Source organism: Pleurodeles waltl, chromosome 6 (genome assembly GCF_031143425.1).
Source record: "Pleurodeles waltl isolate 20211129_DDA chromosome 6, aPleWal1.hap1.20221129, whole genome shotgun sequence".
NCBI classification, from domain to species: domain Eukaryota; kingdom Metazoa; phylum Chordata; class Amphibia; order Caudata; family Salamandridae; genus Pleurodeles; species Pleurodeles waltl.
This window is the reverse complement of record NC_090445.1, coordinates 734,765,625-734,792,731: the sequence shown is the minus strand read 5'-3', so window position 1 is coordinate 734,792,731 and position 27,107 is coordinate 734,765,625. Positions and strand designations below refer to the sequence as shown.

The following is a 27,107-nucleotide window of genomic DNA, read 5'->3' as shown; positions in this document are numbered from 1 at the left end:
GTCTGGTAGAATTTCTGGCACAAATTCAAACATCCGACCTTCTTTATGAAGATTCAGTTTGAGGATTTACAATGTCAAATCTATGTATGGAGTCACTTATAGGAAGACAGAAATATAGTGTTACTCAGTTCCCACTACCCACTCTATAATAACACGTTTCCCTCAACAGGTTTAACTAAAGTCACCACACATCAAAGATAACACCGGAGCTTTTGGGAAATAGGTCATATATATATACCTCAAAATAATAATGTTGTTACTTTTGACATACTTGACAAAGAGTTTCATATTTCTAAAAGGCACTTTGTGGGTACTTGCAAAATCATTCTAAGACACGTATAACTAGATAAGAAACCTTTATTTAGAGACTCGAATATAAATGTTTTCATTTAAATGTATGATGGGGCTAATACTCGTTTCTTTGAGGATATTCATGTGTCTGCTTGAATAGATTGCCAGGTAAACTGCTTAGATATATTGGGTAAGGAGATTATTACAGAAGATATTCGTAGGCATTCACACAGCTTCTGCACTGTCTGCTACCTGCTAACCTCAATCTATAACATGATTTCACACTGTGACCTCTGTAGACAAATGAATTGTAGAGCACATCACCAATGAGCTGGTGATGTGCTCTACAATCAAAATATGTGTCGGTGGTTAAAGTTGTAAATGGGAAGATGGGACAAATTCTCTAAAAATGGAAAGTTCTGTAACTGCTAAATCCAATATCACGGCATTTGTTATTGCAAAGTGTGTTAACATCATCATTGATCTCCAGTGTATACATATTTCATTGCTCTTCAATTTAATTTTGACCACTTCTGTAGAGGTACAGAAATGGTGTGCTGTTTTGTCTAGTAAATGGAACTATAATCCTGACGAATATACATTTGCTTCCTTCAACAAAGAAGAAGCTAACAATTTGTTTGTTCTAGGACTTCCTCCAAAATGAGTTTGACAAAGAACTCACTTGGAAAAATAGGGGATCACTAGATCTATGTGATGGGTGACCTCTGAGAGAGACTGGATATCTTCTATGTAATGGGGAAATTTGAAAGTTTTGACTGGGAGAAAGTGAGTTTAACAGCCTTATTATTTAACCCCGTTATTAGGGCAACAGCAACATGTATTTCTATTTTCTTGGCCATCGCACTGTCAAGGTGACGAGGCCTTTACAGCAAAACCTCTTCACCTTGGTTCCTCCACTCTCAATGCTTGCAAGAAAACCAAGTTCATAATGCAGGCATTGATCCAAGAGGACTTTGTTGAGAGAAAATATAGCGTATAAGATAAGTGTGAACACTCTGTTCTACGGAGAAAAGGGTAAGCCTAGGGAGAATACGTCTTAGATTCCCTTCGACTATTTTAAATACAGGCAGAAAGCCCATCTCAGTTGCAACCCACATGCAAAATATGCAAAAACCCTGAGTAAGCAGTAGCTATTACTAAAGACCAACATGCTTTTTAGACCAGCCTCTTTCTTTTAGTCCAGGCCGTAGGTTTGCCACAACTTCTAAAAATTAAACCTTTTAATGACATGATTTTATTTTCTATCAGAGATATTATGTTATGGAGGAAATATCAAGCTGAGTGTTTGTATTGTCACAAGGCCCAGGAGACTATTCTGGTTCACCTCGAGTCTCCATGTTTGATTCCACTCTTTCTAAATCCTTATGTTTTACCCCACAGGAGAGCCGGGCATCAACATTTACCAAGTTTACAGCACATTTACATTGATCACTAGAAAGATTAGTCTAGCAAAAAAAGCACATTAATAAAAACAAGCACTGGCCAAGCAATAGGTCTCGTCGATGCGAGAGGTATTGGCTTTGTCAATGTTAATGTCTTTTTAGCAATGTAGCCCAAGAGCACACAATTTAAGCAGGGGGTCTTGTTTTCTGGTCTGCCCCTTTGTTTTTATCTATTTTCTGTTTCATACAAAGAACCACAAAGCAGCTGTAAAGACACAAGTAGATATCACCTGAATGCAGAAATAAATAACTAAGCAGGATGCTAAGACTGTGTGTGTGCATGGATGGATGGATGGACTGGCGGACAGACCGATAGGCGGATGTATGGATGGACAGAGTGATTGCCTGCTGGGTGGATGTGTGTGTGGGTGTATACATTGGTGGAACAGCAGACAGGTACACAGGCATAGATTTTAAATAATACTACTGCAATTACATCGTTGTATTGAAACGTTTGAGCAAACAGTGACGTGTGTGTAACCAAAACAAGTGTGTATATGTATGACAACGGGTAAATAAATACTCATTTATGCACAGGTGGTAAGACAAATAATTACAGCAACAGTGGCACAGAGTAACAGTAAAATCACACTACACAAGTGATTTAGCAACAAACTCAATGCTGTGACTTCCGGATAGGGCATCATGTGCTACTGTCCTGCCACCGTGACTTTCCGCGCAGCAGATGCCAGATGAGGCCTTGACCCAGAGGAGGCAGGGTTTGGGGAGGGACTTGTGAGATGACAGGAGGCGGTAACACAGAGCCAGAAATCTGCTCACTCTGGCAGAAGGAGTCAATACTGCAGATGTGTGTGGAGGCCCCGAGACCAGAGTGAGCCAGAGGATGGCAGCGCAGCACGTGAATGCTTCTCCATTGCGTGTGGCCTGTTTAAGGAGGCATGCAGGGTGCTCATCAGCCCCTGGGTCTAAAGCTGTCTGTGAAGGAGTGTAGCACATGGTCGAAGAGCTTAGTTAACCCGCACACCATTGCATTGTCTCCTCTTTGGCGGGAGTGGGTGCAGGATTGGTTGTGGTCACAGGAGGGAGAGAGCTTGGTGACATAAGGTGGGCACTCCTGGCTATGGCATAACAGAGGAGGCGTGGGCGCCCCAGTGTAAAACACTCTCAGTCACTGTTGCCAGTTCATTAGGAGCGCATCTTGACAGAGTCCTCTTCTGCAACCCAGCACCCTCAGAAGAAAGCTTCTTGCGTGGTTGGGCGAGATTGACAATGCTTTCCTAACATAATAGCAAGCTTGCCAGTCGTGCTCAGCATACAAGACCCTTATAGCTGCCTTCTTCCACATGACAGCATACCTACAGGCAGCTAACTGTGTCTGGCCTGCTGGGACGTGTAGTTTTATTTCTTCTCTGTAAGTATTTTTTCTACCGTCAATTTCCAACATGCTTTATGGTTACCTGAAAGACCAGCCCTATTATTCAAGTTTTTCTGCATGACACTGGGCAAGTCCTCAACAATGTAATTGACTTGAAATACCTGACTGCGAATACACATAACACATGTTTATTATTAGAATAAAATTGCCAAATCACATACCACAAACTGGGAACTAACATTCTAGTTCCAGGTTTTCAGAACTCAGATTACCCACTGAAAGTGCCTCATTTTACGAGTCATTCATTTTACGAGTAACTGTATTGGATGAACAATGGAGCAAGTGAAAACACTAGTACTCGTGTGAAGTGCGTAAACACAAAAACGTAGCTCCTAAAATGGGAGCTGTGGATGGACACAAGTACTTGGTTCATGATCTGATGGAGGGCTAAAAGCAAGAAGAGGCATGGCGCATGCATGCACTGGACAAAGGGGACAAAGGATTTGAGAGCAATGATGGAATGAGCAAATGGTAAGCGCATAGGCGGGCTGAATACCACACACTGAACACAAAACATCTCTTTGAGACAATACAAGCTCAGTCTAGCCGAGAGCTAAAAATAAAATAAAAGTCATGGCAGCCAAACAAAAACGTAAACAATCTTAATCAGATCCGAATAGTGGTTCCCATTTATTAGACATTCACTTAACCTTTATGCTTACCTTTAACCTTAAAAATAAGAATGTCTGACTGATTTTCATACAAAAAATCTCATTAGTGCCCACTAATTGCTCAATCAGGGCAGAATATTCACAAAGCACAGGACAGCAGGCAAACAGATGTACCAAATCCGCACTCCTAATCTCACATCGAAGATATTTATAGTTCCCTCTGACATTAAATTTAGATATCTAGTTTGGTGTGCATATAATATTGCATACATAGTGTTTTAAATTGCTGCAGCTTTAATCTAGCAGGTACTAACAATAAGCAAGATCATGTAAAGACTTGTTGGATTTTGTGTGCGTGAATTATCATCCCAATCTTAGTGGACCATCTATCAGGTAATGCTACCAAGTCATTCCCTCTTGAACTGGACTAGAAATCATAGAATTCCCTAATAGAAATTGTATTCTTTGCTGGGAATATTATTGCTAATAGGTCTATCTTAACACACAGCTAAAGCTTGACTGTGCTTAAAATAGTTCCGTATCTGCAGGTATTCAAATAACTTTATTGAAAAAGATTGAATACCACTTGAAGGTCGGAAAATATATGTAACACTAGCTAAAAAAAAAGCTGGCCACTTATGACAAGTGCAAACGTGAAAAATAGAGGGAAAGGAAGAGTAACCCCTGAATTGAACACACTAATAATAGTGGTAATTTTATACCTTTTTCACCACTCTTCCCAAATTTTCCAAGCACCTTGGATTATCTGAAACCTTACTTGTGTAAAGAAATTGGGATCAGAATGTCTGGAAAGCAACAGTTAGTATCCATACCCAGAGCCTACTGGTATTTTGATAATTTTTTTCTATCCCCTTTTTCTGTTAAGAGACAGAGGAAATGCTGCCCCATAGATGGTCAAAAAATACATTTTAAAATTGAGTGTAGCCCACGCACTGTTTTGCTGAGGTATCTTAATAAATCGAATAGCTCTTCTTGCTCTGCGATATATTCATGTAAAGTTGCCAACAGCACATTCCAGGTTCCTAAAGAATGAATTGGGAACAGGAAGTCGCAAAAAAATACATAAACTTTGGAAGAATATACTTTTTCATAATGTTGCATAGCCCTATGAGACTGATCGGTAGGCGATGACCATGATGTATTTGTAATAAACAGAGCTTTTGCTGCTTCCCATTCCATCTTTAGTAAAAAAAACAATTGTTTTTTTAAGATTGTATGCAACCATTCTATTCATCTGTATATGAAGTTTGATCTCTGTTGCTTTAGGGTGCCTGAAGGCCTGCCCGTACATTATGAACTGATACTGTTGGTGCTTGAGTAGAAAGGAATATTCTCACAGTGATATATTCATAAATGCAGATACCTCAGTTCAGTTGAAGGAACCTGAGATCTAACATGGAGAGGGGCTGAGGATCATTGAGAGAATATTTGCAGTGCATTGTTTTTACTATTCAGTTCACCAGAGGTACTGCAAAATGAATATGCATATAGGCCAGCGGTTAATTTGAGTCAGTGGTTGCGGTGGGAGCCAGCGACACTCCTTTTTAGAGACCAGCACTTATTTTTCTGTCTGAGATGTACTGAGCGCAAGAGTGGGTAAAATATACACAGTGGAAGGAAGAAGAAGAGAAAGATGGATAAACCATCACAAAGGGAGAAAGAAGAAACCTGCAAGAGTGAGATAAAGGGGCAGGGAGTGTCTGGTAGTGGATTAAAGAGGCATGAGGTGGATTTAGGATTACACCGGCCATGGATTTCTGATCAGAGCTCTGGGCACCAGCACTCATTCATTTACAAATTAAGCACTGATATAGGCTAGATATTGATCAGGAATAATAACGTCACCTTTTACTTGGTTGGATTTGTCAAAGTGCAAAGGCACCTAATAATAGCTAAACACATTTTTCACTCTTACCTCGATCTCATTAAAGCAATGCTTGAAACTCTTTGATGTACTGACTTTTGGAACTATTGAGAGCACACCAGTTATCTAGTGTAATTAGTTGCTCATTCTAAAATAACACTGGGCTTAGACTGTTCACTTAAATGGACTCGTAATGGTCGTACTATCAAGCTAGAATAGTGAGGGGTATTTGTTATCCTCCCACATTCATTTTTCCCCTTTATTGTATTTATTGCATTTCTTATGTTTATTTTTCTATTTAAAGTTGTCCTAACAAGAGGTAACTTGTTTGGCCTCTTGTGGTTAATTAATAAGGTAATATTGTTGATTTTTTGACCTGTGCTTATTGACAAGTTGAAGTGCGGTTCTATTTAATAAAAATCCAGACTGAAACAAGTATGGTTTGAGTAGAAAAGGTTTAAATACCTACATGCACTTAAACGTTCAGCAGGATAGTGAGGAATCAGAGTGAAAGAACACGAGGAGAAGGAGCTTTCTCTCAATGTCAGTGAATGACACTAACACATGGAGGCTCATTTGGTTTAATCAAGATTAACCTCGGTCTCTTTTAATATACTGAACTACCCTGAATTCTCCTACTAAACTATGCCAGTGTCTGAAATTATATCTCCTCTGCTTAAAGCAGCGTTTGGTATTAGGGCAATTCCCCAAATGTGTATGTCTATACATGTGCACAAATGGATGTTTGCATTTTGTCTGCATGGTTTTGTCATTAGTATGACACCTCAGGGCCGTTTTAGAAATTCAGATTTTCAAACTGCAGAAACACAAAAAATTACTTCAAATACTTCCCCAAACAATACTGCAGCTTATGCTTCTGTGTCCAGACAATATCCAAAATGTAGCTAGTTGATGGAACAACCTACAAAAGCGAAGGGCAAATCACCCTTCTTCCACTTTGTGTGCCTGTATTTAAAATTCGTTTTGATGCATTTTTCGAATTGCTCCCGTTCTTGCTTGTAATTAATTATTTTTGTGCAGTTTCTTTACTCATAATGTATGTTCCGAGGGAGTGTAGTTGCTCCATTGTGAAAGTAGTGAGTTTGATACAAGCTGCACTTACGTCCGTTTCTTCACACATTATTCAAGGGTCAGGGCCTGGTATCTGCAGATCTGTGTTTCAGGTTTTCCCGATCTTTCATTGTTATGTAAATGGCGGCTCGCTGAAGGGGGCATTACACTTTACGGTTGAAATGCCATTGATGTGGGATGGACACGTCCTCGCGGAATTGGGTGCACCCATCCCCCCTTCACTACACCACATTAGTTTACAGACCCAGGTGAACGGGTGTCAGTTAGAGTGCTGTCTTCACACCTTGGCAAATGGGAATGATTATGTGTTGAAATGTAGTTGACTGCATTTTGGCAGCATCTTTTGTTTACTATGTGGATAACTCTTTACAATTTATTACATATAACGATTATTGGTAAATGAAGTGAAAAAATCCTACACGCTGGTTGATTAATTGGCAAGTAAGACAGATCCGAAATAGCAAGGCCCCCACAGTGCTCACTCGGCATATCTCAATTTTAGAAGTGTCTTCATGCTGATAGGGTGACATGTATGCACACTAATATTTTACCCTGACTTTTGCTCTTTTCGTAGTGTTTGCCTTCTCTGGAACTTATGCCTTGCTGTTTATTGCCCGGTCCTTACAAGGCGTTGGGTCTTCTTGCTCATCTGTGGCAGGTAGGTTTCAACAAGAACATTGCTTTAACACTCTTGAAAACCTCTCCCAGCTCTGGTCTCCCAGGGCAAGTACAGTGTGTGTGTTAGTGGGGACTGCAATCTCAGTTTGGACCCTCTCAGTTCTGAGTAGTTCAGCACCCCTATTTTCTTTGCTAATCACTGGTGACTTTGAAAAAATAAGTCAGAATAATGAAAAGCCAGTTCTCGTTTTTGTGGTTTAAACTGCAGCTGTAATTATTAAGATCAGCCTTTCACCTTTTCTGATGGCTCTGGCCTGAGGCTTGGGCTAATTACTTGGTTTCAGGGATTTTAACAACCGAAATATCCCTCCACAGCAGCCTATATTAAAAATGTCTAATTCTTTTCTGACCCTGTTCTTGATATTGCCTGTGCAGGAGATGTTCACTGTGGCTGGTGTTATCACCCATTCACTGACGCTCAGAGTGGTGTTTTTGAGGGTGAGTGGAAGGTCCTCAGGGTTCTGGCAGCCTCTTAGGATAGCTGGAGAGTGTTTATGTGAAATGAACAGAACCTAGAGGAGCCACAGAGAGATTTAGGGAAGCTAAGACTGTGTATCTCTGATTGGCAGGGATGCCCGGAGTGTTCTGGACGATGGTTTGCTCATGGATAGGGGGTGGCCATACACAGATTTTAAAACTAGAATAAGCTTTTTTGTATAGAGTCCCGTGGCACACTGTGAGCCAGCCCACTTGACCTGGGGGGAGGAAGAGCTCTGGAACGAAGTACTGGCTGCAACCTGGGACGTTTAGCACTTTATTCTTAAGATTTAGTACATCAATTAGAGACTTAGCAGAGAAGAAAGTAGATGGGGAGTGTCTTTCTCAGGTCTTAAGCAGGTAGCGGTGATGTCTCCGTGAAATAGAGGTGAACATACTGTACAGTTATTAGCACTCCTTGCTGCTAATCTTTCATTGGGGGCCCTAAAAATGCCAGGGCCATATTGTTAGCTCTTGGTTGAGATAAACCTGATCATGCCCGACTCATCTTAGGCCTGCCTATGTAAATAAAAACTGCTCACAGGGGGCGGTGGGTTATGCTCACTAATGAAGAGTTGAAAATCACAATTAGTACTTTACGCAGCACCCGAATGCAATCAAGCACATTTCTCCAATTTCTGAGTGCCAGATGCTTGAAAGATATTTCAAAGGTTTAATACTCCTGTGTCTGAGACCTGTGTATAACGTGCACGGTGTGTAACGTGCACATAACATGTACCTATCATTAATGTGACAATGCACTTTGGTTTGTGGAGTGCAGGGAATCATACAAAATTTTATTACCAGAGGTAACTGGTACCCTACCCAACCTTTCTTGGAGGCCCAGGAACAGAGGGCCTTCCTTACTGCAAACAATTGATGCTAAGTAGCACTTCAAGCTCCTGTACGCCTTGACTTCTCAGTTAAGGCAAAAGCCAATTTAGTTTCCTGAACTGAAATAATTGGCGGTGGGTTTGTCACGCAATTTACTAGTCTTCTTAAAGGCACTGCACATCCTCTGAGAGACATTACGCAACCAATGTACCTTTTTCGCATAGGACTCGGAAGTAAAATTGACTGAGGATTGGAATCGGACTTATATTGCTGGAGCTGGACACTTTACATTCACATGATCCCACAGACAAACATCTCCACAAGATCACTCACAGAACTTCCCATCAGGGACAAAGGGGCCCCCATTGGTCCACATCTTCCAGCAATGTGCGCGTGTACAAACCTCATCTCCATGCAGCCTGTGGACACAGCTGGTTCTGCGAGAACGTTAGTTGACTCCCATTGGAGGGCGTTCTGCTGCAGGAAGCGGATTCTCTTAAGCCCATTTCATGAGTCTGAAAGGTCATGGAAAAAGGTAATTCAGCAAACATTTGTTTTTTCACTCTGGGCACTGATGTCCCGTTTTGTTTTTGTAGGCTGGGGCCTAGTTCAGGCAACAAATCGGAGGGTGATGTTCCACCTCGCTGATCCTGCAAGAATAAGTGGAAGGACTAAAGAGCATATTTATGAGCCCCTAGCGCCACCGAGCGTCACTTTACGTAGCGTCCGATGGCGCTATGTCCTGCGCCGTACTTACAAAGTGGCGTTAAGCCACTTTTTGTGGCTTAACGCCACCTTGTAAAAATGGCCCCTTCACACTCAGCACTTTGCGTGGAAAGGGCATGCAATGGGTGTTGCTGTGGCATGCCATAGCAACACCCATTGCATTTTGACGCTGACCCAGTTACGTATTTTTGTAAACCTGAGGCCGCGCCAAAATCTAAGGGCACCCCAGAGGTGGCGTTAGCAAGGCGCAACAAGGAGGAATACTTTTATTCCTCCTCGTTTTTTGCTTTTTCTATGTGTGCTGCATTCTGCAGCACTCATAGAAAGTGAAAAATGCCAGAAACGATTGTTTAGGAACAGGAAGGTGTCCCTTCCCGCACATAAACAATCTTTCAAAATTACGCTTTGGCACTTCTGTGTGTGCTGCATTCTGCAGCACACACAGAAGTGCCAAATCACCATTAGTGATTGTTTATGTGCAGGAAGGGACACCTTCCCGCACATAAACAGTCAAACCCCTCAAAGCAGACATCCTTGCACAATTGTGCAAGGATGTCTGCGTTGTCAGCTAAATTTAGTGCCAGCGCAGAGGGAAACACAGGTCTGCACCGTATACTAATAAATATGGCGCATCCCTGCGTTTCTAAAGTGACGCAGTGCGGCGCTGCCAATTTTGGTGCAGCATCACGCAGTGCCACTTTTTAGTAAATCTTGCCCTTAGTTTCATACAAAGGGGCATATTTAAGAGCCCCTAGCGCCACCGGAGCGTCAATTTTTGTGATGCTCCAGTGGCGCTATGCCCTGCGCCATATTTACAAGGTGGTGTTAAGCCACTTTTTGTGGCTTAAAGCCACCTTGTAAATACGGACCCTTCACACGCAGCCCTTTTCGTGGAAGGGGGGTGCAATGGGTGTTGCTGTGGGTGTGCCTCAGCAACACCCATTGCATTTTGACACTGCCTCAGATTTATGAGTTTTTGTAAACCTGAGGCAGAGCTAAAATTGAACACCACCCCAGGGATGGCGTTAGCAAGGCGCACCAAGGAGGAATATTTGTATTCCTCCTTGTTTTTTGCTTTTTCTATGTGTGCTGCATTCTGCCATGAATGGTTATTTATGTGTGGAAAGGTGTTCCCTCCTGCACATAAACAATAATTTCAAAATGACGCTATGGCACTTCTGTGTGTGCTGCACTCTGCAGCACACACAGAAGTGCCAAAACGCCATTAGTGATTGTTTATGTGCAGGAAGGGACACCTTCCCACACATAAACCATCAAACCCCTCAACGCATACATCCTTTCACGATGGTGCAAGGATGCCTGTGTTGCCAGCTAAATTTATCACCAGCACAGGGGACAACACAGGAGTGTGCCGTATTCAATTAAATACAGCGCACCTCTACACTGTGAAAATGACGGAGCGCGGCGCTGCCAATTTTGGTGCAACGTCGCGCTCTGTCATTTTCCTTTAAATATGGGCCAAAGCATCTAGGTGTGTGTATGTGTACATGCTTCTTTCTCTTATGTGGTCTGATCTGAAGTACGTTCAGGTACAGTGGGATGTCGGCTGTTTTCTCTGGTGCTAAAACACTAGTGTGCTTATAATGATTACAATGTGAGCAACAGTGCACTGAGATCACACACAACCCTTTGGTTTTCATATGGGCTTCACACAATCGTTTTACCAATCTATACCATGTGCTGCCATATTCACTGTTGATTGACAGGGAGCTTTTCATCTGCCTATTCTCCTATTTTCAGCTTTTCTTTCTGTGTATCTATAATCATATATCTAGCTCAGACCTCCCCTTTCACTTTGTTTCTGGTCCGTTGACAAAAGCATCTGGCAGGCACTTACCTGTGTTGGCTTGAATTTAGGCATAATTTTAGGCTAGCCTCAAAAGCATGCAGGAACACGAGATGTCTACGCCATGGGTTGTATAATGAAAGTCCACGTTGAATCTGAAGTGTCTCACTAGTTTTCGTGCACGTGGGACGATGTGTTAAAATCCCTTAGATCTAAACACCAAACAAACATGTCAACAATAGAGTACGATAAGGTTCCACAATATGCTGGCTACAAATTTCAAAGTCCGATCAGGTCATTAAGCTGGGTGTTGTGCCACGAGTGGAATGAAATGGTTGCCTTCTGTTAATTTCTGAAAGGCACTTTCCAGCAGTACCTCAAAGAATATCATATTTGATGGAATTAAGACTGAGCAAGATGTCCTTATGCCCACTGCTGATCAGCTCTTGGATACATGACCTCAAGATTTCATTTTTAAGACCATGTCAATCAAGACACTCTAATATAGGAGAGAGTTACTTTAGCATGGACAGTCGATAGTAATCTCAGATAAACATAGAGAGCATATGCAGTATGAAAAGGCTATGGTGGGATGCTGTGGAGGTTGCCAGAGCGCTTTAAGGCACTGGACATTATCTATCAAGTCTTAAACATTAATTTATCAAAACAGTGCATTCTGGGCGTTATATCATGGGAAGATTAATTTGAACCGAATGGGTTGACACACTGTGCAACAACGACTTCTAGAAGTCCAAGAACTGGCTATATGGTGCTCTGCTTATGTAGAGTTATCTGGCCTTCCTAAATGCTGACAGCGCTGAAGCACCTTGAGATGTCAACCACTACTCCTGCAGCTAATCCTACTGAAAGGGTTAAAATGATCCCTGGTAATCCCTGGACTCCACCATGACTGCGTCTCTGTGACGGAAATATTATTACAGAGGCTTTGGTGATGAAAAACTGTGGAAGATCTCAGAAAATCTGAGAAACACTGCTGCCCATATTCTAATACATATGATGCTGTATTAGTAAGAGGATATTGATTCCTCCGGTCAAGTAATATATCAGAGCAGATTTGTTGCTTATCTATGTAGCAATCATTGGCCGTGCAGCATCAGGGTCGGACTAGGACAGAAAATTAGATAGTCAAAAAAGTGTCCCATGTTTCCAATTTGAGGCAGTTTTAAACTTGTATGCGCCATTGCGGCACAGGCTCTGCAGTCGTGGCGGAACTGCCATACTGCAGTTTCACTTTGCGGAGGTCCCACCACGACTGCAGGGCCTCCGCCGCGACTACGGAGGCTCTTTGTGAATCAGGCCCACACTGTAAAAGTGTTTTGCAAGGTATGGAAGTCTGCATGGATATGAGCTTAAGCAGGCAATGTTTACTTTAGTATCAGGGAAATCAACAGTAAAAAAAAACTACCCAGCAAACCAAAAAACAGGCCTGAAAACAGTGCCTGATTGCCCTGTAGGCCTTTCTGACCCAGTGCAACATCACATTAACCCTAACTGCGAATCAAAGAGAAGAACTGGGCCATTCACTCAAAGCTATAGCATTTAAAAGCCATCGAGTTCCCCTCACTGACATGTGAGGACAAATATTACATGACCCTGCCAAAGGACAGTAAATCATACCTTCCACTCACTCCAGGTGATGGCATTTGTGAGTCACGGTCATCACTCACTAAAAGAGGAGGAGAAAGATGCTGTGGCAATGCCCACAGCCAAGGGCCGGTAAGTTTCCCACCGCAGACTGGCATAAGGACACTCAAATTGTGAATCAGGGTTTTTAATTCAATAAGAGATGTGTTCTCTTTTAAAAGACGTTCTTAAAATGACAGCTGCGTTTGTCTCATTGCAGGTATGGGGATGCTGGCCAGCGTGTACACGGATGACGAGGAGCGAGGCAACGCCATGGGGATTGCGCTCGGAGGCCTTGCCATGGGAGTTTTAAGTCAGTGAGATGAAAATCCAAGCTGTACAAAGAGATCCGTTGTATGGTATTCCGGCGGTGGGGGGCGGGGAAAGAGGGTCTGATATCTCAATGAGTGTATCATTAATGTCAGTGGCTGCTAATGTCATGTTATATGGGCTATGCTGTGTGGGATTACAAAGTGGCAGCATAGCAATAAGAAGCCCTATCTATCTATCTATCTATCTATCTATATTTAGGAGAGAACAGATTAAGGAGAGAGTACTCAATATCAAGCCACAATGGAGAGAAAGTTGATGGGATACTTCATGGAGAACCCTTGATAAAACCAGACTGCTCTTTACCAGTTAATCTGGGTAAAATAGTGTCTAATCTCAAAGCAATCAATTTAGCAAAAATGTTATAATCCACATTTACAAGAGAAATAGCTCTATAATCTTACACTGTGTAGGGTCTCAGCCATCTTTATCTATAAGGCATATAGAAGCCTCTTGAAACCTGCCACTCGCTGGGCCAGAAGCATGAAAGAATTAAAGAAATTGGTGGAGCTTAGAGAGCAGCAAATTAGAAAAATCTAAATACAATTCAGCAGTAAAACCATCAGGGTCTGGGGATTTAAAATTTTTAAGTGAATTAAGAGAATTGAGAATTTCTGATAGGGATATATCACATTCAAGGGATGCAAAGTTAATATTATCTTGTATTTGATGAGGGATGCTTTGTAAATAATCCTCTATAACTAATGAACGGACAGGAGATTCTGGAGTATATACATTTTGAAAAAAATGAGTAAATTCCTATAGAATATCTTCATTTTTGCCAGGTGTTTGCCAATGGAAGTTGTACACAGTCTATGATTGTGAGTTGTTTACGGACTTTTAAATAATATTCTAGTAATTTACCAACTTTATTATGGCCACCATAGTATCTAGCTGAGCTACGAAGTAATATCGATGATCCATTATCTGTGGTTATTTTATTGTATTGAAATGTTGCTCGTATAGGTTCTTGAAGGGTAGTCTCTGTAGCTGAAGTATAAAATTGATGTTTTAAACCTTTAATATAGGATAAAAAAGATATATGTTGTAAGGCAAACGTTTTCTTATTTTTTGATACAAAATCAATGATATACCTCCATGCAGTAGCTTTAAAAGTGTCCCAAACAAATTTTGGAAAAGAGTTAGATTTCTCACTGATTTAAAAAAAATAAGTTATAAAAGTAGTGAAGAAAGAAGAGAAAACTAGCTCCGATAAAAGATAATTATTAAACCTCAATTTTCAGGATTTTGGATGTACTGGAAGAAGGTCCATACATGCAACCATTGGTACATGGTCAAAAATAATAGTTGGCTCAATTGTGCAACTGATAAGGCTCTGAGGTAATGATTTGCTAGCAAAAATATAATCTCAACATGCATATGAGAATACCATGTGGAGGAGAATAAAATGAGAACTCCTTTATGGAAGGGTTAGATAATCGTCATGAATCTATTAAGTTACATTGGGATATAGTGGAATTAAATTGTTTATGAGGGACAAATCTAATTTGAGATTAACGGTCTAAAAATGAATCTACAATTTGATTACAGTCCCCACCTAAAATGAAGAAATCATCAGCATATTGAAGACATTTCATAGATATATTCGGCCAAAACAAGGAATCAGGTTGGGTAGGGCCTTAAACATTAAAAACAGTTAAAGAAACACCATTAATGAGTAACTTAACAATAATCCACCACCCTTCAGAATCAATTTCTTGAGTTATAACAGAACATTTCAATTTTTTGTGACATAAAATAATGCAAATAGTTTTCTTATATAAAGAAGGAGAAACAAAAACTGAACCAACCAATCTGCTTTTGTGTTTTAGTGCTTCTGATCTTGAAGTACCAAGTCAGGATTGTGGGAAACCCAATCCGACAAAATTTCCTGCCCTTTTATAAGATTAGAAAACCCTTTCACATCCCTTGAAACAAATTTGAATTGAATAAACTGTGAATGCACATAGAAATCTGACAGTTGGAAAAGTACAAAGCACAGAAAGCCAATGAAAAAAAAGAAGCATAAATGAAACAGAAATACAAAGGGGATAGACGAGAAGAGAAAAGAACCGGGAAAAAATTAAAGAGAACAGAAAAAGAGCACCCAACAAAAGAGTACAGTACATGTCAAAAATTGGCGACTGAAAAGACATACCTTATTTGGAACAGAAGGGAAAAATGGGGTGGTGACGCACAAATGAAGACGGCATAGCCATCCAGGGACAATGCACCACAAAGGAATGATACATGGGTGTACAGGAAATAACAGCAGAAGAAGACATCTTGCTTTTGTATATGGAGGATAAGAATAAAGATATAAGAAGAATTAGTGAGCATAAAGTGAACAACTGGTAAATAAAAAAAGGGTCAAATTACGAACAGTTCTTTAATAATGGTTGAAATCTCAATGCAAAGAAGGGCCAGCAATGTCCACTGAATCAATAGAATATGACTGAATAAAAGTTTTGAGTTTGGCTGGGTCATTGAAAAGATGCAGGGCTTGATTACAAGTTTGGCGGTTGGAAAACCCAAATGCCAGACCCATGATGAGGAGACCGCCGTTGAGGTGGCAGTCTCCCCCCCGGCCCTATTACAACTTTCCGACTGGCCGGATGGGCGGGAACCAAGGTTCCCACCTGTCAGCCCAGTCCGAAAGATGCAGGAGCATTGTTCCGGGCTCATAATTGAGCCTGCTGCAATGCAGCCGCACGCAGGGTGCACTAACACCCTTGAATCACACACTGTCTACACAGCAGGCCCTGCAGACCCCTGCACTTGTTCTCCCCCAGCCTTTTCATGGTGGAGAGACCGGCATGAAAAGGCTGGTGGAGAATAAGGCTGTAATCAGCAGGGTGGCACTGACTTCAGCTCTGACCTCACCTTTTACAACTAGGACCCCCATCAGCCCATCGGGATCACTGATCCTGGTGGGGATGGCTGTAGTTTGGCGGGTGTGCCCGCCAACCTCGTAATATGGTAGTCGGACAGCCACGGCAGTCTGACTGCCACTGCGAGGCTGGGAGTCTTTGGACTGCCAGCCTACTAATAAGGTCCTTAGTCTTGTTCTGAGAAGTGATTTTGAAGATGCAAGGATGAATAAAGCCACAGCAGGCACCTAAAGTATGTAATGCAGGATGAAGATTAAGAAAACGTTTCCATCTGTTAGCTGTAACTGATGACACATCCTGAGACTGAAAAATCTTCGCACCAGATCAGCTAAGTTGCTTTTTAGATCTGGCAGCCTATAGGACATTCAAAAGATCTGTAAATTCCAGAAAAAAATTATTACTCCTCAAGGTTTAACAGAAGCCACTGATGAAAATAAACGAGGGTCTAATCGATGAGCATGTTGGATGTTTCATGACGTATAAGAAGGTAACTCAAGAAGTTTCGGCTGGAAAGAGGTAAAGTTTACTGGATCCGCTCCTCCAGCACCTTTAGGAAGACCATAAATTCATAAATTGTTGTGCCTATTTCTATTTTCCAAGTCTACTTAGTGCTTTTTCAACATGAGAATATCCTTCTCAAGAATTGTGATTTTAGTGGAGTCATCATAAAGATCTGTGACCTGTTGTTCCCCCAGGGGTAATCGAGACTCTATAGAAGACCATTTATCATCAAGAGATTGAATATGTGTGTTTGTTTCTGCTATAAACTGTCTCACGGCTGTAATTTATTTCAAAAACGTTTGAAGTGGGGTCCTTTTTAAGTTTTTTGCTAGAAGTAGAGGCTGTATGAGCTTTTGAAGGAGTAACCCATGAGGTTAGAGTGCGAGACCCTCCAGAGTGAGCCATCTCCAACTTGGAACCTGTGCTGTCCATTAAAAGAGCTCCTGAGGGTAGACTTAAATTTTGAACAGTATGGTATTTTTAAGAAGTCTGCCATTACAAAAATTCAATAGCCCACAAAAATACGTAAGAAGATTGCGTTACTGGTTAATAGGTATGTTGTGGAGAGTATGTCCTTCAAAAACACACATATTTTTGAAACGTAGGTGTTCAAATTGACGACCGGGATCTTACCAGATGCACCATTTGAATGTATGACCAGAACATTTTCAATTTGTGAAGGAAAACCCAGGAGCCTCCATCTGGTGATTGATAAATCAATCCAGTAGTATCTAAATGAAAGTTGAAGCCTTTATCTTATAAATCAACAGTATAATCCAAAAGGCTGTCATACAATAATAAATACATGGCACTTGGAGAAATTAGTTACCATAGAGATGTGCTGTAACTAAACTCCCAATATACAGGCATACAAAATGGTGGTTGCGATATTTCCAAATGACGACATTTGTAAATATGGTCTGAAAACCTCTAAGTTAAGAAAATAAAAAGGAAGTTACCGCATCCAATCAATGTTTCTTCACTTTCTTCCATGTAAACACAACATGTGTCTCTAACTTTCGGAAAAGCGGTCCCTGGGAGAAGCGGCGATCCACATCAAGGGGCCATCCTATTCGGCGCCGTAACTATGCACCTATATGTGAGATTTCTGAAAAAATGTGTGACATGCCAATCTGGGATCATATTATAGAAATGCCTCGGGCGCAATGGGCCTTTGCGCCTGGTTTGTGCACTCCAAGAGCACTTTGGTATCAAAGAAAGGGCCGCAGACACTTTTGCATGCCTTTCTGTAATACAGATAGCGCTGGCGCATATAGCGCCAGCACTATTACCAGAAGGTGTTCCCGCATTTGCATGGGGGAGTGTTCCCTGCAAAGGAGGGAATCTCTTTGCCTCCACGCCCACAGCGTATTAGACATGGGGGCAGAGGCAAAGAATCCTTTTAAGTGCGCCCCCTGATCACAGCCCTCTGGAGGGGGGAAAGGGGCTCCTATGGACCCCCCCAAGACATCTTCTTGCAGGCAGGTGCAGTCACTCACTGCACCCGTCTGAAAGGGGATCGCTAATCCCCCTTAAAAGTGCAGGAAGGCTGTCACCTGCACAGTGAAACAGAGTGGCTTTAAAGCAGCCACTCCACTTTTCACTTGAATGCACTGCTTCCAGGGCAACGCGAGTTCACAGCTGCCCTGGGGGCAGCGCAGTCAATATAATACAGTGCATTCTCCTTGTTTGTACCACGGGCACCTGTTGAAGGACACCTTTCAAAAGTGCAAATAAGGAGAATGTGTTGCATTCTATAATACAGTCTCTGGCATTTTATGCTATACTTTTGCACAAAGCGCATCCTCGTGCCACTGTTGGGTGTGATGATGGACCTTAAAAAATAGCGTAGAAAACACAAGTGCAGCAAACAAGAGCCGCACACTCACTATACGTTCACATTGTTCTGGTGATCCCACAATAGGATTCATTTTACGCCATGTGATCTAATGTTAACCGCATAACACGAAATGCTGAGAATTATGCAAAATAAGTGAAAGTTCACTCTGGTCTAGTATGAATCAGAATTTTGGCCCATACCCTAACCAGGGCCTTTTAAATGACTCTTAGATGCAGCTGGTTCGAGAGCTTTTTGGTGATACTTCAGACATGCATAGAGGTGCAAGCTAATCCTAAAGATGAATTAAATTAATTTGTGTACAGAAACTGGAGTGAGGAATATTTTGAACATTCCCCTTAATTTCACTAGTATTTCTTTGCCCTAAGAGCGAACGGTTCTTTGGTTTCTACAGAAAATGTAACAAGCGTAGGTTAAACTTGCTTTGTTTACCTAGAAACGGAGACTTGGTACATTGTTTGCTAAATGTGAGGCGAAGATCTCCGTGAAAATGTAACCTCAAGTCAAGCACGATATATTTTTGCAAACATATATTGGAATTTCCACAAAATCACCCACTCAGTAAATGTAATGTCACGATTAGGGCTAGAATGTATCTACAAATGTACGCATTTCCTTTTAAGTGTATACATTGGTCTAAAAGTCAGTACTCACCAATTCAAAGGTTAGACGTGTGAATGAATTGAAACCAATGTGCCAGGGTCAGCATTGAAGAGCTTCCGTCTGGTATCTTCGTAAGTAATTGTCTTTTTTATTCACAATGATAATTATGCTTTATTTAAGTTATTGCTTTTTCTTTCTCAGTGGGCCCGCCCTTTGGAAGTGTAATGTATGAATTCGTCGGGAAGGCCGCACCTTTCCTTGTTCTGGCAGCTTTGGCGCTGATAGATGGAGGTAAGTGAGGACTAAACACCTATGTGTGATGAGTGGGCTGGACAGTGCATAAGTGTTATGATATTTAAAGGTTTAGCTAGAGATTTAGGACTTCGTATAGAGGTCGACAGTGGGCTGCCAAGCAAGAAGAAGAGGCCCCACTCTCAGGCGCTGTGTAAGCTGGGGGTGTCCCAGCGTGAATTTATTTCTGATGGCAGGGACTCCACTGTCAGACATATAGCAGTTCTCTCACCTCTCACCAAGAAAGGGGAAGCAAAGATTGTACTTGATGTGGCATCCACTCATTAGGTTGAGTGCACAAGTGCTTTGAAGTGATGTAATTTCTCTGGCCTTTTAACCACGCTCACCACACGCCCATCACTATCACTCGTGAATGGGCTTGCCTTGCAAAACTCCTTTGTTATCATTGGTAAATGCTTTACATTTGTCCCTCCTTGGGGCGATTTTGTTACCGCTTGGCCATCTTCCCCGTTACATGGATAAGTGCACGTTTGCCAATACGTTTGACTGTGAGCAAACTTCTTTTTCCTTTTGGGTCTCTCCTTCACGCTCGTGCTCATGGCGGCCATGGCACTTAGAATCGGCTCACTTATGTCAACTGTTTTACTTTTCATTTTCAATTTATGTGGCAAGAAAAGTCCAGTTAGGAATTTACAATGCTAACAGCTCTAACTCGAGCAAACGCGAGACCCATTGCATTGTAAATGCTTGTTTTTTGTAGCTGTCGAGTAACCACCCAAATGAGGCCCCTAGAACTCAGATTCAAAAGAGTAATAACAGGGGTGTTCAATTACCATCTATGCAGACCATGTTCTAACAATAATTCAGGAGTTGCCCAAGCACTGGCCAGAAATTCAAATATAGGTATAATTTTAAACTGTTCAGTTACTTGCATTTATCCCAATATTATCTTGCAATTATTTTAAATGCACTGTGATTTTCTTTATCATTGCGTATAGCTGTTATTTGTTGATTTAATTGCTGACAGGAAGAAATGGCAATATGAGATATTTCTGTATTATTGGACTGTACAGTACTGTTTCCAGTCGCGGCTGGCGACTCGACAAAGTGGCGGGGCTGGGGGAAACAAAAAAAAAAAAATTTTTACAAATTAAAATTACCGTAAAGTTGCCACCGCCGCTCTCCAGGCAGAGGCTCCCAGCCTGCCCTGCGCCAATCATGATGCTGCTCAAAGCAGAGTTAGGATTGGCTGGAGTGCTCTGGCTGGGCGCTCCAGTGCTGACTGGGAACCTGGGCCGGCTCTCTCCAACTCAGCAACACAGTGCCGGTTGGAGAGTGCCCTTGTGCACATGTCTGTTTGGCCGGCCCGAGACGGCTGGACACACATACATGCGCACTGAGGGGAGTGATCTGTGCACTCCCCTCACTGCTCGTCACCCCCATGGCCCGCCCCTTTAATTTTTTTTTATAAAAAACATTATTTATTATTGTTTTATTTCTAAAGGTTTGCAGCTCCTGCTGCTGCTGGCGGGTCGACACTCCTCTGCCCTAACAGAGGAGCCACCCCTGACTGTTCCTGTTCCATAACTTGACCCCAATACACAGGATGTTTTTAGATTACTGCACCCAAGAGAACAAGCACTGGCCAAGCCAACAGGTTGGGGATTAAGGTGCTAATGCATGGAGTGATAGCACATTAGAGCGAGACCCACAGAAAGAAGTTATTAGGAGCAGATAGAGAGATCCATAGTTGTAAAGTAGTCCCTAAAGTAGTTCAATGCAAGCACTTTTGAGGAGAAATAAAGATACACCCTAAAAGCCAATAACATTAGGTGAAAGATAAATACTCCACTGTACAGAGCAAATAACTGATTGACAAAGTCTGTAACTGATGGCTGAAAGAGGCTTGTCACCAATAAAAGCCAGTGCTTGAAAGGGGTGAAACCAAAGCCCATTCAATGTATATTGTTAGCAATAGGTTTGTTTGGCAGCTGTGCAATCAAAACCTGGACTCAACTGCTCATCGCTAACAGCCAACCTTTAAGAGTCCTTCTGACACACGTCATTCCACAGGTATGCAGTGTTCTTTTTTCTGCACCTTATGACAACGCAGAAGCAACTACTATAACATATCAAATGCTTGCTCTTCCATTAACTGGTAGGTCTCAGGCTTCCCAATTGAGGCTCTACTCATACTTAGTAGAGATTATCTGAAAAATGCATTTTTATAAACCTATCCAGTGATCATTTTATTTGTATTAAGCGTGGGATACGTAATCAGCATCCACAATTATTTTTATCTTTTTTATATTTTCACAATGATTTTCCAATTCCCAGGGAGACAGCAGAACTCACGGGCGAAAATTCACGCAGGTGCCGGGTGGCTCACGTCGGAGTGCAGAGCGGCGTGGCGCGGAGTACGGACGCTGCCGCTGCCGCCACCTCCACCACCGCTACTGCTGCATTTGGGGGGGCGCGAGGGCCCGTGGGGGGGAAAACCTCGCCAAGGATAATCTCGGTTGGCTCGAGGCGAGGAGCTTGGAGCTGGATTGAGCGGCCCCATACCGGCGCGCGCCCCCCAGCGCGGCGAGATCCCCTGCACGCCTCTGCTGCACCCGAGAGCGCCAAGGGACGACCTGGGGGCACGGTGACTGAGAGCAGCCGAGGGGCAAGCCCAGGGAGGCAGAGGCAGAGGCCCCCCCCGCTATAACCTGCCCCTGCCCCTGCTTCTCGTCCCGCCTGTTGCGCTCCCCGCCATGAATCACTGAGAAGGAAGCACTAGGATCCGAGCCCGCAGGTAGTGCAAACCCGGGAGCAGGGGAGGGGGCAGAATCAGGAACCCACCCACTCCTCCCGCTGCAGCCTGCGCAACAACACCGGCACTGGAGCCCGCAGCCCCCGCCGAGGGGACTTCAGTGTGAGGTACGGCGAGAGGGGCAGGGCCTTGGGGGTATCGGAGCAGCAGCGGCCCCGGAGCTGAGTGAGCCCGGGCGGAACAAGTGCAGGCACTGGGTGGGCGGGTGTGCACCGCCACAAGAGGAAGTCTCCCGCTAGCGAAAACTAGGAAAACTAGGAAGTTATCCTGTTCTATTTTGGAAAGAGGGTCCCGACAGGTAAAAGGAACGGAAGTAGCGCCTTGTGGTCTGTGTGTTGCGGAATCTCCCTGATAGTCACTGGGAGTCATTACCACGAAGGCAGAGAATGCTATGTTCTGGCTGATGAACCATCGCAGTGGATTTAAACGGGGAATAAATCGAGATAACCGGCTGACGTGTATTGTTGTGGGGGCACTTTGATAAATAGGCAACCAGTTGATTTATTGAGGAATATTTCCATTAGATAGTTGACGACCCTGCTGTTCCCATCATGTCCAAACTGAGGTCCTCTAAAATGGCTACAAATAATGACTCAAAGACCTTGGATAACTATCTGTTTAAAGTAGTTAGTAAAATTAACAAAGATAGGAGATCATCATTAAGTAGGATTAGTCCAGAAACATCTCCCATTAGGCAGTGCTTACCCCCTACATCAATGTCTCAGAGTGTCTCGACTATTTCCAATAATGAGAACGATTTAAATATTGATGTTTGTGTGGTAGAGCAGGCTTGTTGTTCCGAACCAATTCAAGTACAGGATTGGGCATTACCATCAAGGTCTCCTCTTATTCAATCTCCCACTAGGAGAGCGGTACGTGCCTGTAGGAAGGGGCCTGTCAAGAAAGCAGGGTGTCGGAAGCCAAAAAAAGCTGGCCCAACAGCTACCAATAGGGGAAATGTCCCTGAGCCCACCAATATTATTGAGGGGACTAGTCTGCACTCAAGTCAAATTGATCTTCTGGTTACAATTCTTGAATCTAAATTGGAAGCATTTGTCAGTCCCCTGGTGGCCAAGGTAGAATTAGTGCTTCTTAGGGTTACTAGACTGGAGGGCCTTGTAGAATCTTGTCTGACCCGGTCTACTGTTCCACTGAGTACCCACTTAGACTCAATAGGCTCTATGGATAACCGTTCAGTGGGTTCAGTTACACACTCTATAGTCAGTAATAGGGTGGAGGGCCTGGGGGTTACTGTTCAGGCCCCACCGACTGTAAGTGTGCTGACTGCCTCATCCTCGTCTACATCGTCAGTAGGGTCGGCGAGTGTACAAAATACATTTAGTCAACCACGATCAATACAAAGGAGTACTCAGGACTCTATACGAGGGACAGTCATTGATAGAAGAAGTATAACTAGGCGACATAATTCTATTAATCTCCCGCCAGAATGTGCACCATATACTGTGGTTCTAACAAATGTCCCAGAGGTTGATATGTGCTTGAATGGTTCTGGGGTAGAAACGTATCCTGCTCTTAAAAACAAGACGCTTGCTTGGTTGAATAAGAACTGTGGATTTCCTTGTGCCCTTGCAAATGACATTTTATTTACCCGCAGAGTTAGCTGGATTGGAAATGGCCCTAAAAATAGAGGTGGAGACTGTATTATTATAAATTTTAAATACCCACAACACGTGGCAACAGTGCTTCTGAGAGCTGCAATTTTGCCAACTCTAGAAAATGCGGTTCTTGCTAGACCTCTTGGCTTCTTTTACAATTATGGGGCCAATATTCAATGTCGCTCGGTGTATGTGTAAGGGCAATGTTCAAATGAGAACGGAAGAGGTATGGATGCCTGTACCCCGAATGTATTTGCGAATATGTCCCGGACTCAAATTAGGGGTGAGCCAAGTCATTATCAGCTGAATTACAGGCAGACCGTTAACACTTTACCTCTTCACAATCGGTTCGTTGCCTTATCTTCTATGGAGGAAAATGATTGACTGCCAAATGTCTTGGGAAATTCTTCCCAGTCTTCAGCATCGTCCATCAGGATTGCTACATGGAATATTGCTGGCTTAAAGAGCAAGTCTGGGATAGCCGAATGGGAAAGGACATTAAAATCTTTTGACGTCATTGCCTTACAAGAGACCTGGGATCAAACGAATAGCTTTTCCCTAGATGGCTTTTGTCATTTTTGCATTCCAGCTACAAACAGTGTGGCAGGAAGACCTAAGGGGGGTTTATTAAGCCTTTTCAAACTGGATATGAAAGGCATCTTAACTCAATGCCCCTCGGGCTCAGTAAATTGTCTAATTGTTGAGCTTTCCACCCAGGATAAGGGTAAGATTCTTTTTATAAATTTTTATAATTCGCATGCTAATGATTGCACCAGTCAAAACTTGGATGACTTGGATACATTTTTGTCAGTCTATAGTATAAATGTTAATACTTTTGAGTTAATATTATTAGGGGACTTTAACATACATCCATGTACCCTACCATGTATTAGGAGGGATGAGGAAGGCCCTCCCTTTTCCTCAACTGCTCATCCAGAACATACCAGGCAGGGGGATTATCTTGAGCTTTTCCTCGCTAAATGGAACTTATATGAGTCTGGCTGTGGAGACGGGAATAGTAGGTCCCCTACGTTTAAGGGCAAAGAAAATGGTACTATTATAGATTATATTTATCTGTCTTCCTTTTTGTTAAATAGTGTTTTAAATTATTGTACTGAGGTGTCAGTTTTTAGTGATCATAATCCTGTTGTACTTGTTTTTAAGAATACCGAACTGATTTCTTTAAAATGAGTCGCAGAACGTGGGGGCTTGAACCTTAAAGTCAAAGACCAGAATCGTAGGTTGAAGTGGACAAAAATAGTCCCTGAAACTTTTTTTCAGGAGGTCTTATCTAAAGTGGAGGATGAAATCTCTATATGTCTAGCGGGAAATCCAGATCCCAAGGAGGTTATAGTAGCATTTGATCAGATTTGCTTAGAAATTAATCGTAGTCTCCAGGCTAAATCTAGCCAGAAGGCGCTAGAGGGCAATAGATGGTTTAATAAGGAATGCTCTAAAGCACATGGTGTATTACTAAAGGCATTAAAAACTATTCCTAAAGATCGATCAAAAATAATAAATGCTAGGAAAGTGTATAAAAAAACTATCCTAGAGAGGAAAAGGACTCTGAAAGATAACGCCTTGGCCCAACTTTTGGATCCAGATACCCTAAAAAACAGTGGTTTATTCTGGAAAATAATAAATCAGCCCTTTCTTTCTGATGAAACTAATAGTCCTTTAGAGGCAAACATTCCAGATGAGGGTTGGATAAAACACTTTAGTCAGATATACTCTAATATTGGTCCTCCTGGTGGAATTTTAGTAGATGAAGTTGGGGAAATTTCCCCTGACAAGGTTGCAGTTATTTTTGCAGTTGCAGATGTTGAAAGGGCTATAGACCTAACCACAAAAAACAAAGCCCCGGGCCCAGATGGGGTACCTGGGGACGTTTTTAAAAGTTTTCCAAAATTTTGGTCTAAGGTATTATGCAAGGTTTTTAAAAATCTTGCATTTGATAAAATCCCGCCTTCCTGGAAGAAATCTATAATTATACCAGTGTTTAAAAAGGGTAATAGGCAAGACCCATCTTGTTACAGGCCGATTTCACTGATTGATTCCTCAGTGAAAATTTTAGGTCGAGTTATCTTAAATAATTTGAACGATTGGTTAACAGAGAAAGGGGTCCTAGCAGATGTGCAGTATGGTTTTAGACCCAAAAGGAGTACTATAGATCAAGGCTTAAATTTGTATTTATTAATAGAGAAATACACGAAGGCGAAGGAGGGTTCCATGTATCTGGGGTTCATGGACCTCTCGTCAGCCTTTGATCTTGTAAATCGATCTAAATTATGGAAAATCTTACTTGACATGGGACTGGACAAGGCTCTTGTTAACCTCTTAGTAGATTTACATACTGACCTAACAGCTTCTGTTAGAGTTACTACTGCGGGGCGATGCACTAGCCACTTTAACTCAGAAAGGGGAGTCAGGCAGGGGTGCATTCTGGCTCCCCTCCTTTTTACTATTTATATAAATGCCTTGCAATCCACACTAAAAGATGCTACCCAGGACACCCCACGGATAGGAGAACTCTGTATTCCGGTTCTCCTATACGCGGACGATGCTGTCCTGCTTTCTCGTACTGGTCTTGGTCTTCAACGATTATTGGATGCCTTTGAGGTTTTTATGACTTCCCTGGATTTAAAGATTAATGTTAAAAAGTCCCAGATTATGATCATGGGTAAGGGTAATAAAAATAAACTCCCCAAAACTTTTACTTGTGGGAGGCAAGAATTGTGTAGAGTAGCATTATTTCCATACTTAGGGATCACTTTCGATGAGAAAGGCTCTTGGGGCCCCCAGATAAAAAATAGAAATGTTGCCCTTGTAAAGTCGTCTTCTGCTCTTCGGGGTTTTATGAATAAACTCGGGGCGAGGCCAATTGTTAGTTTGCTAAAAATTTATGAAGCAAAATGCCTTGCAATAGCAACGTATGGAAGTGCGATATGGGGCCACTGCTCTATGGAAAGTATACAGATCACGGAAAATAAATTTCTAAGATCGGTTCTCTCTCTTCCCCAGTCTACTTCCACACACATTGTCCATACTGAATTGGGTGTGGGCTATATTTCAGACTTGATCAAACTGGCCCCCGTTCTAGCCTGGCTAAAGATTTGGCAGAATCAAGAAATTCCGCTCAACCAATCCATTTTAAAAGATTGCCTGCAGCTGGATAAAGTAAATAAAATAGCGTGGCTAGTTTATATCAAAAATTGTTTTGTTAGATTAGGGAGATCGGATCTTTTTTATTCCCCGGAATCAATAACTGTTAAAGATATTGGACTGATTAAAACTATGATGAAAGATCTGTTATGTTTAGAAAGAGAACAAGTTGAAT

General features: G+C 42.3%; 1 protein-coding gene across 1 annotated transcript in view; it reads left to right on the top strand.

The window, feature by feature from the left end:
* The window catches only part of SLC18A2 (solute carrier family 18 member A2), a 347,766-nt gene that overhangs the window by 235,311 nt on the left and 85,348 nt on the right, over positions 1–27,107 (top strand). The window contains exons 5-7 of the mRNA XM_069239257.1: positions 7,313–7,396; positions 13,125–13,217; positions 19,289–19,378. Of these exons, the coding sequence (XP_069095358.1) occupies positions 7,313–7,396; positions 13,125–13,217; positions 19,289–19,378 (267 nt within the window). The remainder of the gene's footprint in view (positions 1–7,312; positions 7,397–13,124; positions 13,218–19,288; positions 19,379–27,107) is intronic.